Here is a 20291-nt window from a genome sequence, read left to right on the forward strand (position 1 = left end):
GTAAACCCTGGCTATTTTGCCACTATCCACTTGGTACAGACATTTAAATAACCCAGCACAAGCTGGCAAGGGGTGGGAGCTGAAGATTTTCATTTTTCTCATGTCTGTTAGGCTTAACCATACATAAAGTCCTTTCATTAATATCAAAACAGTAAATGACCTGAGTTGTTCCCACTGCCCATTGCCATACCTTCTCCACTCAGCATCAGAATGATCTTTCCACAGGGTCACTCCTCTGCTTAAATCCCCTCAGTGGTTTCTTTTCATTGCACTGTATATAATACCCAACTCCCAAAGGCCTAGGAGACCCTGCATGGTTTGGTCCTCGCCTGTCTCACTCACACTTGCTAGGCCTAAAGTCATACTGCGATTTCTGAGAACTCACCAACTTTGTTCTTTGCTTATAAAGCTCTTCCTGGCTTTTGGCCCAGTTACTTTTACTTGTCTTCCTTTGTGTATCATCTTGGAAGTCACTTTTATGACTGCTCTTTCCAAATCAGGCCCCCTTCCTATCAGTCTCTGCTACAATACCCTTTTACTTATTTTATATCTGTTATCACAATCTGTAATTATTCTAGTTAGCTCTTTACTTTTTTTTTTTTAACTATGCATCTCATTAGAATGTAAGCTTCTTGAGGACAGGGATGTTTCAGATTCACTATTATATCCCCAGGGTACATAGTACCTGGCATACAGTAAATGCTCAACAAATAATTGCTGACTGACTAAATTACCCATAGCAAGTCATTCATTCCCTCAACAAATATTTATTGAGTGGATACATGCTAGACTTTGAGGATACAATAGAGGACAAGGCAGACAAAACTTGAAAGTGGCCTAGGACAAAGAAAAAGGACAATGGGTTATGTCTAGGAGTAATCCTATGATAGTATGATAACTTACTGGTACATAAGCACATTTTTATTTGTTATGTAGCAGATAGTAAACTTAGTGTCACCAAATGACGAGGTAATACCATGCCTGCTTTTGGATAGACTAAAGTGTAAAGAGCAAAGAAGGAAACAGGGCAAGTATATGAAAGAAAAAAAAGGGGAGAAGAAGAGAAGGTAGTAGTTCAGGGATGTCTCTATTCTCTGAAAACTTAAAGAAATTATCTTTCTCATTCAACAGTTACAACAGAAGGTTAAGATTAGAACCATACTTAATGTCTTTAAAATGTGGCAAAACATATACATCCAGGTGAGCATGTTTTTCAAAGCAATCCTCCAAGGAAGTTCTATATTTATTCTAATGATGCCATCAATCCTCAAAACACTCATAAGACTGCCTTCTTCAAATTGCAGTGAGGGATAATCTACTGAGCATAGAAAAAAAATACAATTTATTTTTTATTCCACATGGTATTTCCCAGATTGACTTTCTACCATGTTCACTGGACTTGCTTTCACTGAACCTACTGAGATGGTTTTTAAAATCAAATTAATTCCTAAAGGGCAAAGATTCATCATACAGAGACTGTTCTAAAACATATGCACTTAAGTCAATCCTCAGAAAAGAGTTCCAGAAATGTCTGAGCAAAGACAGGATCTTTTCAATGACCACTGTAAAGAAGATGGCATTCATTCTGATAAACAAGTAAACCTAATTAATCTGACGCCATTAGAAGTGGGGTATTCTAGGTAATACAGGAATATAAGAAAATTACTCAGATAACCAAAGTTATAAGCAGAAGATTTTTAAAAATTTCTTTCTTTCTTGGTGTCCTCGTACATATGATTCTGTACATTTTAATGTAGAGTATAAAGCTAATTTTTATTTTTCTCACTCAGGGTCATCATGCTGGCCATCAGTTATTAATCCGTGTTATAAATATAGGAACACTCAAAGTTATTGATGTGTGTTAGGCTGTCTCTATTGCATATTGGGTCAAATTGCAATGCTTTTCAAGTTTTTGTTTGGATTTATAGTTTTTTTTCTTCTTATGCATGACCAATCTTTTAGCTGCCATTCCTTCTTGTTATTAGTAAGCTTGGCCCTTGCAAGTTTCATGCTTATGAAATTGCTGCTTCTAATAGGCTATGGGCTGAGTGACTATGTAATTGTGAAATGGCAGAGGTGGTGGGGTGGAATGAAGAGTCATGTAACTATAAAGTATACCATCTTTGCAAGAGGCAGGTTGTTGGTATGGCTGAGTCAGGAAATCATGGGTGGCAATCAGCATTGCAGTTGTTCATCTTATCCCAGGATGGACCAGAGATAAGACTTGTTCCCCTATGAACTGGACAGAACTCCTTCTAGCCTGGAGTAGAGACAGATAAAACCCAGGGCAAAGAGTTGATGAGAAAGTTCTAAGACAATTAACTTAAATCCAAGCTGCTTGCTACCCACTTTTCCTCTGGGAGCAAATAGCTGCCTTTGTAAAGAACTAAAAAAAGTTTACAAATCTTCTAAGTTAGAAACTGGTCTAATATTCATAAAATGAAATTAACAAAATAAAAAATAAACTAAAAAAATTCTGGGAAGAATGAAAAACAAATAGCTAATTTTGCATTCTGTGCAGAGAGAGTAATATAAGACAAAAATTCTTGCCTTATGGAACTTGTGTTCTTCCAGAATATAATAGTTATATTGATAAATGTAAATGGGATAATATCTCCCATTAAAGACTCCCAGATTTGATAAAAACTAATAAAATAAAAGCCCCAAATGTGTGTTATATATCAGATATGCCTTTAAAACTAAAGAACTCAAAAAGAATGAGTAAACACATACCAGGCAAATGAAAACAAAAAGAAAGAAAGTGGGGTTGAGAAATTAAGTACAAGTAAGGTTAATTTAAAGACAAATTAACTGAGCGACAATATCTAGGAAGGCTAAATGAACATGCTTTTTAGTTTCCCTTTACTACCTGAATGCAAGAGGTATCTTTGTGGAGAGTCCTCAGTAAGAGGTGTTGATAAGTAAACAGAGAAGAAACGTAGGAGGTAATAAAAGGAAAAAGTGATACAAAAAGATGTTTTTCTGTTGGAAAATGATAGAATCCACCAATTATTGGCCCAGGTGAAATTCAGTAGTATAAGATCACACATGGTCTGTTTGATACTTTTCAATAAAAATCTAACAGCAAATGCAATGTGTATTCCATCTCCACTTTCACTAACTATGTGACTTTAAGGATGTCATTTAACCAATTTGATTTCAGTTTAATCATTGTCAAATGAGGTGGTGGGATGTGATGACCTTTCCTGTGAAATATTTCTTTAATGCCGTGATTTCACTGTCATTAATATATGTAAGACCTTGGTATTTCAAATATATATGGAATATTGACTTAAATGAAATATTTTTGGAAGAAATTATTGGGGACTGCACCTTTCATTTTTCAGTGTTACAACCTCTTCCTTTGTCTGAGTCAGAAGAGTTTTGGTTATCTGTAGTTCATTTTCTGCAAGGTTAATTCTTCTTTTTATGTCTTCTTCCTGCCTTTCTTTTGCAGTCAGTTCTTCCTGTAAAGTTTTATGTATTTGTTGACAAGCCATTAAAGAATCCTCTTTCTCTTTAAGCAATCTGGTATGCCTAAAATGGTACAGGATAAAAAAAAAAAAACCACCAATACACATTAGACACTAGATCTTTATGTTTATCAAAGATATATGAAAATCTCACTTGACGCTAAAGACTATAATTTTAACTTTAAAGAACAATTTTTAAAATACTAAGAAAATGGATAGTTCTGTGATATTAAAACTGCCCCATCTAGGCAGAGGCAAAATCAGTGAACAACTTCACGATATTATAAACATGAATTAGGTATTATATATATAAATAATACAATAAGAAAAGCTAAGTACATAACAAATAAAATGTTACTTAGGGTATGGTTTCAAATTCAATGACTAAAAATATTAATTTAAAAATTTGCAATGTATACCGTGACTCAGAAATAATGGATTCAAACTTCAGTTTTCTAAGTTCTCTTTGACAGTCATCAGCTTCATTAGATTTATTCCTAGAATAATATAAAAGAGGTTAAAATATTTTATTTCAAAATTGTTCAAGTATAAATGTTTTCCCTTTTTAAAAACATGTTTTTCCTTTATTACTTTTCTTACCTTTATATTCTATTTGTGATTATATATGCATACTTCTTTGAAATGAGAAATATGAAGTCAAGGAGTTTTTTTCTGCCAAAAAATAACCTAATCTGTTAGTCCAACAGTGTGTTTTTCTATATCATTATTTTATTCATCCATAGGAGAAATTTCTTAGCATCTTTATATTATTATTTCTTTAAAGAAATAAATATTCAGGTCACTTCTATAATGGCTAAGTAGGCCCCTATCAGACTGATCTGCATATAAATAAAAAGTCTAAACTTCGCAGAACATTAAAAAAAGAAAAACCCCTATTTGAAGGCATTGGAAAGTGAACAAAAACAAGAAGATTTCTGGAAGGAAGCTGACACTTGGAATGAGGTGACAGCATGAAGGTCAGGCTTTTTGTGTTTTTTGTTTGTTTTTGTTGTTGTTGTTTTTAATGATTTCAAACCTGAGGCTCCAGTCTGCACCATGAAGGGGAACTAACATTCTGAAAGAAAACATAGTCTGGCCTAAAGAACTAGAGCACAGTTTGGGTCAACCATAGTGCTGAAAAGTGAAGAGTGACTCAAAATAGGAGAGTCAAAAAGGAGTCCCAATACCTCAGATAGACCCTACACACACATCTGACTGAGCCCTGAACTCTACATGCACAGGGCAGACTCCAAGCAGGCTAAAGATAAAAGAATTAGAGATCTGAGCTGTTGCCCCAGAGACAGAGTTTACAGTCTGAGGCCAACCAAATTAACGATCTGCTTAAAGCAGCACCACCCTCACCCCCACCAACAATAGTATTTGGAGAAATATAACAGAATCCAGAATTTCCATAATACAACATTTACAATGCCCAGAATATAATAAAAATTACTCAACACAAGCAAGAACAGAAAAGCATGACCTATTCTCAAGAGAAATGACAGTTAATAGGGACTGCCTCTGAGATGACCCAGATACTGAAATGTGCAGACAAGGATTTTTCAAAGAGCAGTTATAATTCTGCTCAAAGACATTAAAAAAAAAAAATCCACTCTAATTAGTGAAAAGATGAAAAATCTCAGCAGAAAAATAAACCATTAAAATGAACCAAATGGAAATTCCAAAACTGAAATAAACATATGTCTTGATTTTATATAATTGGGTTTTGTACCAACACTCAAAAAGTTAATATATTAAGAAAGAGTAATATTCCAGTTTAAGTTTGTATAGGCTTCTTATTAATAAGTCATTATCTGAAAGTACCTTAAAATAGCTTAAAAACTGTACAATGAATTATATGTTAGATTGTCAATGAGTTTGCCCTACTTGTAGAATGACTTTAATTTTTTATAAATAATAATTTATTTGCATCATGAACATAAACATTCATTTATTTTTAAAACCATTTTTTATTGTAAAATATGATAAAATTGTAAGCTATAGGAAAATTACATAAAACAATTATATAATGAATTATAAGGAGAAAACTCTTATAACTACCATCTAGGTAAAAACATAAAACCTGACCAACTACCCTAGAAGCTTCATGTCCCTGGTCCCAGTCACAGCCAACTCCCTCCTCCCTAAAATAACCATTTTCATGAATTTTATTGTTATTACTTTGATTTTCTTTAGCATTTTATTACCCAAGTTTTATCTTTGAACACAATATTTTAGTTTAACTTTTTCTTTTGCAAAAAATGTCTTTTTAAAACATGTTATTTTATTATCTACTTTTTGGAAAATAGATTAAGGTATCATGTTGACATACAATGAAGTACATATATACTTTGATATGTCTGCCATATATATAAGCCCATGAAACCATCAACAGAATCAAGCAGCACATGAGCACGATACTCAGAGCCTATATCTTGGTCTCTAATGCCATTCTTTTCAAAGGAACTAAGAGTACTCAGAGAAATGGCTGATTCCAAGACTAGGCAGAGTAAGTATATCTGAGATACCTTGTTATGTCAGAAGGTGAGGAAGTGCTTATAAAAGATGAGGAAACCATGTTCCAATGTCATGGGAGGCAGCTTGAAGGGGCTCTTACTGGCTAAGCTCAGATAAGCTTACATATCAAAACAATTCAGTACAGTAATCAATTATAAACCATTGAAAAAATAAGAGTTTATCAGTCTATACCAATAATAAATAAATAAATAAATAATGAGAAGAAGTGAGGCTCTTGCTTAAAGTAGGATGCTGAGGGCTAATAAATGGGGAGGGAGGGCTGGAGTCAGAAAAATCTTCATTTAGCAACCACTGTAGCAAAGTTTAGATAAGGTAAAATCATTAATGGATGCTGTATCGAGGGATAAATTTTGATGAGGAGGAGAGCATTTAAAGTGCCTCTTATAGACTGCTTACTAGTTGAAAAGGAACAACAACAACAAAATAAAACCCAGGAATAAGGGAGTGAAAAAAATTGAGCAGTACCTTTACCAGGTGATCAAAAGTAATATCACCAAATAAAGGCAGGCAGATGGTCATACCCTGAGAAGGACACATCCTCACTTATATGGTTTTCTGGCTAAGAGTACATGCCCTTAATCCAATCAAAAGGAAACATTAGACCAACATAAAATGAAAATTTTTATTTAAAAAAGTTTGAGGGGTTTTCAAAAAATGCCAATGTCATATAAAAAGATAAACTGGAAATATTCCAGAATTAGGAGGCTAAAAAGACATGCCAAACAAGCTGACTCTACTAGTCCTATACTAGAGGAGAAAATGCTATAAAGGCCAACTAACAAAATTAGAATATGGATGGTAAATTAAAGTACTGTATGTAAATTTATGACACAGATTACTGTGTTTATGTAAAGTATCACCATCCTGAGGAAAGGCAGGCTAAAGTATTTAGCGGTAAAGCGTCAGGTTGTATGTAACTTATCCTCAAATGATTCAGGAAAGAAAAGTGTGTGTGTGTGTGTGTGTGTGTGTGTGTGTGTGTGTGTGTAGAGGGAGAGAGAGAGAGAGAGAGGAGGGGGCCAGGGAAAGGATGAGAGAGACAGCAAATGGGTTAAAATGTTAATCTGGGTAAAAGCTCTTTCGGTGCTCTCTGTACTATCATTATGTTTACAACTTTTTGTAAGTTATTTCTGAATAAATCATTAGAAAGGAAGCAATAAGGAAAAGACTGACATACCATTAGAAAAGTGGGCAAAGATTATGCTCAGGTGAGTCACAAAAGAAAGAATTCAGAGTCAAATATGCAGGAGTATAATGTTTCATCAATCAAACTAGTACTTTTTTTTAGTTATTACACCCACTATTAGCTAGGAAGTGGAGAAATGGGTATGTACAAATACTGCTGAGATTATAAATCAGTATAATCTTATTGGAAGGCAATGAGTCATTATGTATTAAAAGCATTAAAATTATTTAAGTTTGATTCCAGCAAAAATTATCCAAAGGAAATACTTGTGTGTGAGTAGATTTATCTATATGAATTTCAAAGTACCTTACTTATAAAAGTGAAAAATTTAGAAATTCTAAAAAAACAAAAGCTTAGTAAATTAGTTATGATTCATCTACACATTGAAATACTATATAGCCATTTAATAGTTATCTATAAATGTATCATGTAATGACATGGAAAATATTTTTTTTGGAACATGTCATATTTATCACTAACTGAAAATGATACATTATATCACTAAGTGAAAACATGTTAAAATACACATTACTTATAAAAAGAAGACTTTAAGAAAAAGTTCTTAGAAAAAAGACTGACTACAAGGAGGGTGCTTGGATGGCTTAGTTGGTTAAGCAACTGCCTTCGGCTCGGGTCATGATCCTGGAGTCCCGAGATCGAGTCCTGCATCGGGCTCCCTGCTCAGTGGGGAGTCTGCTTCGCCCTCTGACCGTCTCCCCTCTCATGCTCTTTCTCACTCTCTTTCTCTCAAATAAATGAATAAAATCTTAAAAAAAAAAAAAGAAAAAGGACTGCAAGGATTTATCAAAATACAACTATGATGTTCTATTTTGCATATTCCTGTATTTTCCAAGTTTTGTATATTTGTTTTGAAATCAAACAAAAATGTTACTCTAAAAAATGCTTTGAGGGGTGCCTGAATGGCTTAGTCAGTTAAGCGTTGGACTCTTGAGTTCAGCTTGGGTCATAATCTCAGGGTCATGAGACTGAGCCCTGTACTGGGCTCCACATTCAGTGTGCTTAAGATTCTTTCTCCCTCGGGGCTCCTGGGTGGCTCAGTTGGTTAAGCGACTGCCTTCGGCTCAGGTCATGATCCTGGAGTCCTGGGATCGAGTCCCGCATCGGGCTCCCTGCTCAGCAGGGAGTCTGCTTCTCCCTCTCCCGCTCCCCCCTCTTGTGCTCTTTCTCTCTCTCACTCTCTCTCTCAAATAAGTAAATAAAATCTTTAAAAAAAAAAAAAAGATTCTTTTTCCCTCTCCCTCACCCCCACCCTGCTTGCACACTTCTTTCTCTCTCTAAAAAAAAATATGCTTTGAGCACAAGGTGATGTATGGAATTGTTGAATCACTGTATCATACATGTGAAACTAATATAAACTAACTGGAATTAAAATAAAAACTTTTAAAAATGCTTTGAGGTACAGCATCCTCACCATGACATTCACTCTATGTTCAGACTCATATATAACTTTTCCAATCTAGAGGCAGGGACAGTAGAACTTCTTTTAGTGGTTATTTTGCTAACTATATGGACAATTAATCTAGAGCACCTACCGTCCCAAGGATTCCCCCTCATCATGGTCAGCTCCCACGCCCATGCCAGTTAAACCACTCTTTCTATGGTTTACCCTCATGACATAATTGCTATCTTCACCTTTATTAGGATGGGGAGAGGGGAATTGGAGGGAATAGAAAGAAAGTCTACATCTTTTTCAACACATTCCTTCCTTACTCTCAGCAAATAGTGTCAATCTTTTCTCTTCAACTGCTTGGAATAAGCCTTTAGAAAGGCCCTTGCTAAACAAACATAAAGGAAATAAGGTGAAATAATTGGATATTTTTCTTAATTTGAAAGGCATGTTTCAGGGTGCCTGAGTGGCTCATTCCATTAAGCATCTGCTTCAGCTCAAGTCATGATCCCAGAGTCCTGGGATTGAGCCCTGCATCAGGCTCCCTGCTCAGTGGGGAGTCTGCTTCTCCCTTTGCACCTTCCTCTGCTTGTGCTCTCTCTGACTCTCTCTCTAATAAATAAATAAATAAATAAATACATACATACATACATAATAAAATCTTTAAAAAAAGGCAAGTTTCCATACCATTCCACTGCTTCATATGAAATAACCATTTTCAAACTGTCTCCTTGATACTTCCACCTTGCTGTCCAAAAGGCATTCTAAATCTAATACATCAAAAGCATAGTTTTTTATTTCCCTCACCCCCTCTCTTCTACAATTTTCCCACTTCAATTAATGACACCAATGCCATAATGACAAGGTAGCCTTTATTTCCTTCTTATAGTTGAAAAAACTGAGACTAGGGAGATTAGTACCATGCCTAAGGTGACATAACTACTAAACAGTGGTGCTGGAAGCCGTCTGGATCTAGAGTCAAGGCTCATAGTCACCTGCTCTAGTGCCTCTCGACTGTCTACCCTGATGCTGAAAATCCCCAAATCCTATCCTTTATTCTTTCCTTTCCAGTCTTCTTGCTCCCCAGTCACATCCACTCTATCAGTAAATCCTGTCAGATTGAACTGACACATATTTCTCTCCATCTCCACACTACATACAGCCTTACACTCAACCAGTCACTTCTGACTTGCATGAACTCACACCCTCCCACCGGTTTCCCTGATTGCTCTTGTACTCCCACTCTAGTCCATTCTCCAGGTAGCTGCCTTGCTGACCCTTTAAAACAAATTAGATCGTATGGTGATTAACATAACATAATAAAAAAATAAATAAAACAAATCAGAGCAGTTCACTCTCTTGTCAAACATCCTCTATTAGTTTCCCATTGCCCTCCACATAAATCCAGAATCTTCATTAGGTTCTGAACACACTGGTGTGTTAATTTCTTATTGTTGCTGTAAGAAATTACCAAGACCTTAGTGGTTTAAAACAACACAAACTTACTATCTTACAGTTCTAAGGTAAGAAGTCCTAAAATCAAGATATCACAAGGGCTGTGTTCCTTCTGGTGGCTCCAGGGGAAAATCTGTTTCCTTGCCTTTTCTAGCTTCTAGAGACTACCGGCATTCCTTGGCTTGTGCCCCCTTCTTCTATCTTCAAATCACAACATTCCAAACATTGCTTCCACCTTCACAACTACTTTTGTGACTCTGACCCTCTTGTTTTCCTCTTATAAGTATCTCTGCAATTACATCAGGCCTGCCTGAATAATCCAGGATAATCTCCCTTTCTCAAAATCCTTAATCACATATGCAAAGTTCCTCTTGTCATATAGAGTAATATACTCACAGACTCCAGGAATTAGGACATGAAAATCTTTGGGTACTACTATTCTGTCCACCACAAATAGCCGTCCTCATGTCTTGAACTTGGTCATCAAGTTCAACTGGCCTTGCTCATGTCCTAACTTTTCAAAGCATCATGAATGCTCTACCACATTAGCAAGCATTACTGGTTACCTTCTAGACATGCACTGCAGCTTTCTTCCTGGCCATCAGAGCTCCATTATCATAATCCTGCTTGGTCTAAACTAATTGTGGTAGTCTTGTTCCCCTTGCCAGTGATTCATTTAGGAGAGGGTATGTAAAGGGTTGCAGCCAAAGAGATGTAAAGAGAGGGCTGTTTGGTGGCTTCTGGGACATTTTTTCCTCATTTCTAAGGAGACACCAGAAAAACAGGCCCTTCCTGTCTCTGGGTGGTTCCATTTGGATGTGGTACCATCTCGTAATCACAAGGGACTTAGTAGTTCTTTCATAATTCAGCGTTCTAAAAATGGATACTCTGCCCATTTTCTAATTTTAAGAAGTTCTTATATAGGGCAGGAAGCAACAGTTTTATAAACTGAAACAAACGCATTTCCTCCAGCTAATTTGTTTGACGGACTTTAGTGAGGTGGTACTTCTCACTCCAACTCCAATCTATTCTGACTCTTGTCATTTCTCAGTATTCACATTATAAATTATGTTAAAAATATAATTAATAATGGGGAGGCTGGGTGGCTCAGTTGCTTGAGCGTCTGCCTTCGGCTTGGGTCATGATCCCAGGGTCCTAGGATCGAGCCTCACATGGGGCTCCCTACTTAGCAGGGAGCCTGCTTCTCCCTCTCCCTCTGCCTGCCGCTCCCCCTGCTTGTGCACGCTCTCTATCTCTTTCTCTATGTCAAATACATAAATAAAATCTTTAAAATATATATATATTTAATAAAAAATACCACAAAGCATGTTATTAAATGGGAATGTTCTTTGTATATATAGAAAATTCTGTGCCAATTTGTCAAGTGAAAAATCAATTCATGTCACAACCAATGAGCTTTATTCTTTTTCCTCAGAATGCTTATTTCTGTGGTTAGCCTCTCTCCTAACTTGCCAGGACTCCACTCCATATGCTAAGTCCTGGTGGGTCCACAAATTCCCTTTTAGTTTAGTCAGTACCAGCCCTACTCCTCTATTCCTGGAATGTGCCTTTGTCACTTATTGAGATCTAAGAAGCCAAAGTCACAGAGTAGCCATGGCCTGATTAGATTGCCCTCCACATGAGACATCCATATGGCCAAAGCCCTCCCTAATGTTACTAGAGGGTGGGGAACAATGGGTTTTTTGGGAGGGGGGGTAATCACCATTTTGCTTCTCTCTTTCATGCTTGTTTTCATCCAGAAAGTTACTTCCTGGGCCCAGTGAGTCATCCAAGGACCCCCTATCCATTCATTCCTTCAACCTTGGCCATTATACACAGACGGTTGAATTATTGTATTTATTGTACTATTAACCACAGTTTTGCAAAGCTTGAATATTTGCTTTCTTTTGTTTTTAAAAGACAAATTATTTTGCTACAAATAATTCAAGTATAAATTAATTTGGTAGGGCATTTTTGGAATTTGTTCTTCCTTGCACTGTTAAGAATTTTATTAAACACATTGTTCTTAGGAGTAGTCCATAGTCAACACAACATTTGGTTGCTAAGCATTCTAAATATTTATATTTCTTGTGAGGTTCATTCTTCCAAAATATAGGAACTGAAAACCAGAGCTACCAGATTACATACCACAAAATAAAAAAAAATTATTTTTCAAAGATTATATAAATTCTATTTTAGTATTATAATTATAGATGTATGATATATATACCATAAAGTAATTTTTGAAACTTCTGAAGTAAATTCATTTCTAAAAGCAATAGTGCTCTGAAGACTTTACAAGGGCATTTTCTTGTCATTTGTTTTCCAATATTTTCTTTCTTACTTGTATAAAGCATAAGTACTCCAACATTTCAAAGATACTCAAAGATATTTTTTCAAAGATACTCTCTTTTTGAACTTAAAATTGGTAATTTTAAGAAACAACTTCAAAGTTGTTTCTTCTGGATGGATAATAAAGAGACACGTTAAGAGAAAAAAATCAGAATATTTCACATTGAGTTATACTTGAACAACCAGGGAAAGCTTTAATACATGAATAGGTTAAGTTTCTTATTGAGTGAAAGAAACATTTCATGTATTTAAAAATATTTACGTGTCCTTCAATATACAAGACAGGCCAGAAAAGTGCCTGAGAAAAGCAGACCACACTCACACAACGAAATCACTGCTAAAAGAGTCACAGAGAACAGATGGTAAGGGTGGGAGAGGTCTTTCTAAAATCTACAGGTTGTTCAATGTTTACCATCTTACATGAGCTTTGCTTTATAGTTGTCAATCTTGGTCATTGCCTTCTGAAGATTTAGCCCAAGTGCCTCTACTTGACATTGTAAATCTGAAATGACACAGTGTATTCATCTGATTAGTACATTCAAAATGTCCAGATAGTTTCAGAGTGTAAAACATATTCTTTTAGAACTGCCACTCAGTTCCTGCAGCATACTATAACTGTTTACTCCACTTTGCCTGGATATGCAGCTCATCTCTTCCGAAACCCCACAGAATGAATGGTTTTTGACAGATCCAATTTATTGGCCTCTTTCTGCCACCAATATCTTGATAATTTTCAAACAGCTAATAGGCTAAATTTTACTAATGTTTTTAAAGGAAATTTATGTCACTGATACACATATGAATTTCTGATCATGTGGCTCACCTCTGAAACACCTGACTGCCTGAGCTCACTCTTATGGCCTAGAACTGAGAAGTATCACTGAGACCTCCTGGTAGAACTGAAATAGACAAACCATGTGCAATGCTCCCGGTAAAGAATTTGTTAACTCTGGGTAGCATCTAATAGGCATTTTAATAACTTTCAAAGCCAAGAAAATACAAGCAGGAAATTGGCTTCCATAGTCTGGGGAATTCAAGCAGTGTTTGCGAAAGATTATTCAAGCAGCCGTGTCTAACGTGTGCAGATGCAGAACTGAAACTAAAGCAGAAAGAACAAATGGCTGGAATGAAGTGGGTCCTGCCATTAGCCTGTGTGTGGGAACTATGATCTGAACCCCCACTGCAATGACAGCCCTTGTTGGCACTCTTTTTGAGAGAAAGGTAGAAAACGAACTTACACAGATGGACTAACTGGTTTCTATGGAGAAAATAATTTAACACACTGGAACTATAAAATTTCTATGCTACACCTGCTCAGATATGTTTTAATTACATATCTTTAATAGTAAACTTTAAAATCTTTGTGCATCCATACAAATACATAACATTTCTATATATATATATTGTCAATCTGCCTTCTTAGCTTTGTTTTATGAAGAAGAGCCAGTTCCTTTAAATTAGAAAACAAAACAAGACAAAAATCACTCTAAACGAATGTTTTAATTAGAATTTGCCAGAAATTAGTATAAATCTTCATGTTTATCCAGTACTTACACATACATTATTTAATGTTATCCCTCAAACTTCTATCTAGGTGCAAATAGCCCCATTTTTCAGATGAGGGGAAAAAAAAAAGAGATACTCTCTGATTCTCTTGCCTGGTATCTTACAATATGCTTTTTATTTTTATTTATTTATATGTTTTTGAGAGAGGGGGAGGGGCACAGAGAGAGAGAATCTTAAGCAGGCTCTCTGCATGGTGTGGATCCCAAAGTGGGACTCGATCTCATGACCCTGAGATCATGACCTAAGCAGAAATCAACCTTAACCAACTGAGCCACCCAGGCACCACTTGCCTAATATCTTACAATGAATTAATGCATTAGCCAACAGTTTAACTGACTGAAGGTTTTTAACTCAGCTGAAGGGATCAGTTTGAAAGAATGGCCCCTCAAAGTAAAAGTCAATAAGGACTTAACTGATAGATAGTATTTGTAGGGTCCATTTTCCCCAGTTATCAAGTGATACCATTATATGAGAGAAAAGATCACATACATATAATTTATTTTTGAGTGCAACCTTCTGAAACAAAGCAATCTCTTATGAATGTTGCACAATGGATTGCTTTGTCATTAAGTTCATATGGACTTGTAGAGGGGTTCTATTCACACCAGCACGGCCAAAAGATTTCAACCCATCCTCTGAAGAATAAGGAAGGAAAGAGATTAGTGTTTGTTGATGGTGCACTCTGTGGCACTGTGCAAAATGTTTTCTCCTATATCATTTCATTTATAGTCACAACTACCATGAAAAACAGATACATATTTTCACTAGTGAAGACTCTAAGGATCTGAGTAATTAACTAACTTATCAAAGGTGACATAGCTAGTTAGAAGTGCTCCTGTGATTCAAACTCAGATTAGACTCATCCCGAAGTCCTTATCTTTCTAACTCTCCTACATGGGCTCTCAAGATATAAAAGCTACAAGGGGATATGGTACTTGTCCATGAAAGTATGGTTAGTGTAGCTATAGATCTGTTTAAGAATCTTTAAAGGGGTATACTTAAGATGAATAAAAAGTATTTTACATAAAATATGCAGTAAATTAGCAGAATGTCTAACTCCAAGAGATGGTTTAGATTTAAATTTTGAAAGTTTAAAAATTAATATATTATAATTAATGAAAGATATTAAGACAAATATGGTATCATTGTGACTAACTTTATGACATTGACTTCAGAGAGAACAATTATGCCTTCTTATTAATGTCCTTTGGTGCTTTTGTCAAAACATAATCTTAAACTAGATGAAGCATGGGTCTGAGCCTATGTAATAAATTTCATGTTATCACTTCTAAATACAGCTATTATTAAGAGGAAGAATTGATTATCTTGACCAAATAATTGGTACTTGATATGTGAATTTTATGCAATTAATTCTCAATCATCTGATAATTACAATAGTAGATAGTAAAAATGGCAGCTAATTTAAAACCCCATTTTTATAGCATTGGAAAGTATTCTTTTTTTTGAGAAAGCGAGAGAGAGAGTGCACATGAGAGAGCATGAGAGAGTGCAGTGGTGAGGGGCAGAGGGAAAGGGAAAGAGAGAACCTCAAGGCGACTCCCCACTGAGCAAGAAACCTGAAGTGGAGCTCAAAGGAGGGCTCCATCTCACAACCCTGAGATCATAACCTGAGCGGAAATCAAGAGTTGGAGGCTTAACCGACTGAGCCACCCAGGCGCCCTGCTTTGGAAAGCATTCTTAAGCTCACATTTGAATATACTTGTGCATTATATTCCCAGAATTTACTAGGTTTAAAGGAAAATAAACTACACAGTCATGACCCATGCAAGAAAGGAAAAGCTACTATACTTTCCAGTATTATTCTCTCTGCATACCCTCCCCAAATATCCCTTTCTCCCTGGTTCAAAATAAGCATAGACAGCTTAGTCTAATTCACAGTGCCCAATGAGTGAAGAAGCCACTTCCTTCAGAAAATTTACTATGTATTTACAGCAGCTCTGAGTCAAAATAGGGAAAGAAAATAAATGTTTTACTCTACCACACAGAAACCACTGAACGCTGCCATGTGAAGTAAATAGAAACAGAAAATACAAGTAATGTCAACAAAGAAATCACTTTATATAAACAGAGAAGATACCACAGAGAATTGAGGAAAAAAAAGATTCATCATGAATAATCCATAATGTAAACTGACCAGCAGTATATAATTAAGAGTTAACATATTTTCATGGCTGTTTCTTTTGTTGTTGTTTTTACTTTTCGTTACATTTTTCTTTAAAAAAGAAGCGCTAAGAATTATTTTAAAAAATACACAGAACTTCTCTTTACTGTTCTGAATGAGGAGTAAGCATGCTATTGGTTTATTATTGGTTCTGGTAGACTAGTAGGGTCGTTTTGTTTTTGGAAGCAGAGTGCCCAGTTTCTGTCCTTAATAAAGGAGCACAGTTAGGATAAGCACCAGAGAGATTAAGCCACCTGCACAAGACCGCTCCTTCAGTTCCTGAGGCAAGGAGTTCTTAAATAAGTGTATTGTTCTGTGCAGTCCTTCTCTATAGTTAAATAAATTCAACTTCAATTTTCTGTCATTCAGCATGACATTGGATTATGAGGCAAAAGGCCCTAACTGCCTACAAAAAGAAAGGAAGCATTGGCTTTAAACACCATGCAGATGTAAGGCGGAACCCATGGAAACAATCCAAAATTTACAACAGCAAATTCTACTATGATGTGACTGCGTTCTTTACAGATATTAAATAAGAAGCAAATGATTTTAAATGAACAAGACAAAAAAGAGCTCTTAGCCTCTCTTCATACGAAGCCAGCTGCTTGCTGGATAGCATTACACAGGCATCAGATTTGGTGTAATTAGTCATTTAAGAGAATGCTGCTATTCCAAAAGGTTTCTACAAACTACAAATACAAAAGGTATTCATAGTTAGCTATTTTACAGAAGGATAAAAAAACATTACAGTCACTTGGAGAGTATATATAGTATAATGTTTGAGAAAACAATAAATAGAACCTTTATAGTGAAAAGATATTTCAAGCTTAAAGCTTTCTGGATAAACACACATACACACACACACACACACAATCTGGTTCAAAGTGGAGGAAACTGATTGTAGGTTCAAGAAGCAGAATGAAAGAACAACCAAGCAGAATTGGCCCCCAGAGATCCCAAACAGGGGAATTTTTTTAAAATGAGAAACTGAAGGCTCTATACTTTTTTAAATGGTTGAGGAAGAGGAAAAACAGAAGTTCACCATTTTTAACACACTCCTATGACAGGGTAATATAAAGGTGTAGTGCATGATCTCTAAAGCCAGACTGCCTATTTTCAAATCCTGGCTCTGCTTCTATGAGCTGTGTGACTTTAGGTGCTTTAGTTTCCTTATCTATAAAATGCTGACTACAGCATAGGATTGAGAATTAAGAGATTTAATATATATAAAGAGAACAGTGGCAGGCACAGAGTGAGTACTCCCTGCTAGCTCTTATCATTGGTGGCAACTAGTGAGGCCACCTGGCTCCCACACTCACTTCTTCTCTGAATCTCATCACTTTTCACCTTGAGGACTTTGTTCTTGCAGTCAGTCCAGGTGTCACCAGTGGTTATCCTTGTATGGGGGCAAGGGTAAAAATGAAGGGTTTATTGTATATTTTCCTTTAACAATATACAGAGTAACAATGGCCATGTTAAAACTTGTTAAATATGGGTGATGGCTTCACCCACATTTGTTATATTATTCTCTTTATTTTTGTGTTTGACATATTTTATAGAAATATGGAGAGTGGTCTTTCTTGTACAGTCAAGGATGAGAGCATGCTCTGTACTAAGGTGTCTAATCAACTCAGTTCTGTGTGTTCAAGGTACAAAAGAAAACAGGGTTAGAGACCTTGATGTGGAAGTGGGGGATGAGGTTGAAACTTTAAAGACAATGCATTTGATTCTGTGAATAGCTAGCTAGAGGGGTATATAGTAACAAGGAAGGTTGTTAACTTCATTTTTAAGACATTGGGACATATTATTTGGATTTGGGAATGATCCATTCTAGAGGGAACCATTCTAGAGTGTTCGTGAATTTGATGTACACTTTAATTTGCTTATGTGTGGAAAAAAACAGTACTTTTTGCAGGTGTTTTTAAAAACTACACAAGTGGTGTTAAGCTATGCATCTCATTTTCATTCTTACTTGTCTTCACTACACATTATTTTTGAGACCTACCCATGCAGCCATATATATGATTCATTTCTTTCGGACTGTCATATAATATCTAAAGTGTGTACATGTCACATTTTACTAATCTAGCCCTATAGTGATGGAACCCAGTTGCTTGCAACTTTGTGTCACCACAGATAATCCTGTGACAAAAGCTTTTTACCCATCTTCTTGTGTACTTACAGGGGAGTTTTTCTGCCGCATGTCCTCAGAACAAAGTTATGAGGTCATAGGCATACACACACTTAACTAATGCCAAATGGTTCCCAGGCTGGAGGCACCTCTGTACATTTCCACCTCATTAAAGGAAGGCCCCTGCTTTCCTAATACTTATCAGAAAGAGCTATTTCCTTTTCTTTCTTTTTTTTTTTTTTTTGCCAATCCACAGAGTGCAAAGTAGTGTCTCATTGTTGGTTTAATCTGCAGTTCTCTGCTCACTATTGAAGCTGATCATCTCATTTTACATTTCTTAGTCATTCCTGTCTCTCTTTTCATGATTTGCCTTTTTTCCCCCAGTCTCTTTTCTATCTACTCCAATCGAGCTTTCTTCTTCACTCCTCCACAGAAATAGCTTTTTTTCTGTTTTAAAAAATTTTATTTAAATTCTAGTTAGTTAATACATAGTGTATTATTAGTTTCAGGGGTAGAATTTAGTGATTCGTCACTTGCATATAATACCCAGTGCTTGTTACATCATGTGCCCTCCTTAATGCCCATCACCCAGTTACCCCATCCCCCCACTGACCTCCCCTCCAGCAACCCTCCGTTTGTTTCCTATGGCTAAGAGTCTCCTAAGGTTTGCCTCCTTCTTTATTTTTAAACTTACTTTATTTTTCTTCTCTTCCCCTATGTTCATCTGAAATAGCTTTTTTTTTTTTAAGATTTTTTTATTTATTCATTCTAAACACAGAGATACAGAGAGAGAGAGAGAGAGAGAGAGAGAGAGAACATGAGCAGGGGGAGAAGCAGAGGGAGGGGGAGAAGCAGGTTCCCGGCTGAGCAGGGAGCTTCGATGCGGGGCTCGATCCTAGGACCCTGGGATCATGACCTGAGCCGAAGGCAGACGCTTAACCATCTGAGCCACCGAGGCACCCCTGAAATAGCTCTTTTTAAAGTTAAGAATGACATGCTATCCTGGCAATTCCAAAATTCAATTCTCTGTTCTTATACAATTCAACCTTTTAGCAGCATTTGACACACTTGTTTACTTCCTCTTTGAAACACTCCTCTTGTCTCCATTACACTATACTCTAGTTTCTTCCCACTTTGTTGGCTAATTGTTTCTCAGTCTCTGTTGAGGATCCTTATTCTTAGAACACTCCAGGGTTCAGTTTGTAGCCCTTTTCTCTACCTGCATTTTCTCTCTAGTGGATCTCATCTAGTTTCATGGCTTTGAATAGCATTGATATAAAGGTGTCTTCCATCATCATCATCACAACTAATAAGTGCTGAGTATTTGCTCTACCAGGCACTACATTCTATGTGCATTACACTAATTTAATCTTCACAATATAAACTCACTAGAATGTAAGTTCCACGAGAGCAGAAACCTTATCTGCTATATTCATAGTGTTTGAGACATGGAAGTATTCAAAAAATAATTGTTGAATGAATAAATGAAATGTTGTAAATAGTAGAATAAGAATGCCTGCAATTAAATGCTTATATTTATGTATCTAGGGTTAAAAAGCATGGAACAGAAGAGTTGTGCAGTTTTCATTGATAATATCTAATACGTGTCTTGGCATTAAAATGCAAACTTCCTTATAAATAGGTTATTTTACTTTACTAGACACTCATTGAGCATCTACTCCATTATAGGTAGGGTCCATGCAAACTGGATTCAGTCTACAAATACCAATAAAATATATTCCCTTGTCATTAGAGAAATTATAACCAAGTGCCTCATTTTGTCTTCAAGATGATTGTGTTTTAGATAACAAATCAATAACTCCTTTAAACCTAAGCCTGTTTTATTTTTCCAGTATTTTAAATGACTTTAGTTAGATGGTTAATTATATGGCTGAAATTGTGGGATTTTTGATCAGATATAACTAATGTGAATGAACATAATCAGTATGCTGCATTTAGAGAATATTTATATGTATATATTATTACACCATAGTTTAATG

At 36.0% G+C, this 20291-nt stretch overlaps 1 protein-coding gene across 1 annotated transcript in view; it reads right to left on the reverse strand.

Moving 5' to 3' along the window:
* LEKR1 (leucine, glutamate and lysine rich 1) overlaps nt 1-20291 on the reverse strand; it is a 172971-nt gene that overhangs the window by 41966 nt on the left and 110714 nt on the right. Inside the window, exons 7-9 of the mRNA XM_045903489.2 lie at nt 12833-12914; nt 3893-3970; nt 3334-3537 (exon numbers count right to left, since the gene is read on the reverse strand). Coding sequence (XP_045759445.1) covers nt 3334-3537; nt 3893-3970; nt 12833-12914 — 364 coding nt within the window. The remainder of the gene's footprint in view (nt 1-3333; nt 3538-3892; nt 3971-12832; nt 12915-20291) is intronic.

The sequence above is a fragment of the Mirounga angustirostris genome, unplaced genomic scaffold (genome assembly GCF_029215605.1).
Source record: "Mirounga angustirostris isolate CCGP_5_RB_7025 unplaced genomic scaffold, mMirAng1.0.hap1 SCAF_1, whole genome shotgun sequence".
NCBI classification, from domain to species: domain Eukaryota; kingdom Metazoa; phylum Chordata; class Mammalia; order Carnivora; family Phocidae; genus Mirounga; species Mirounga angustirostris.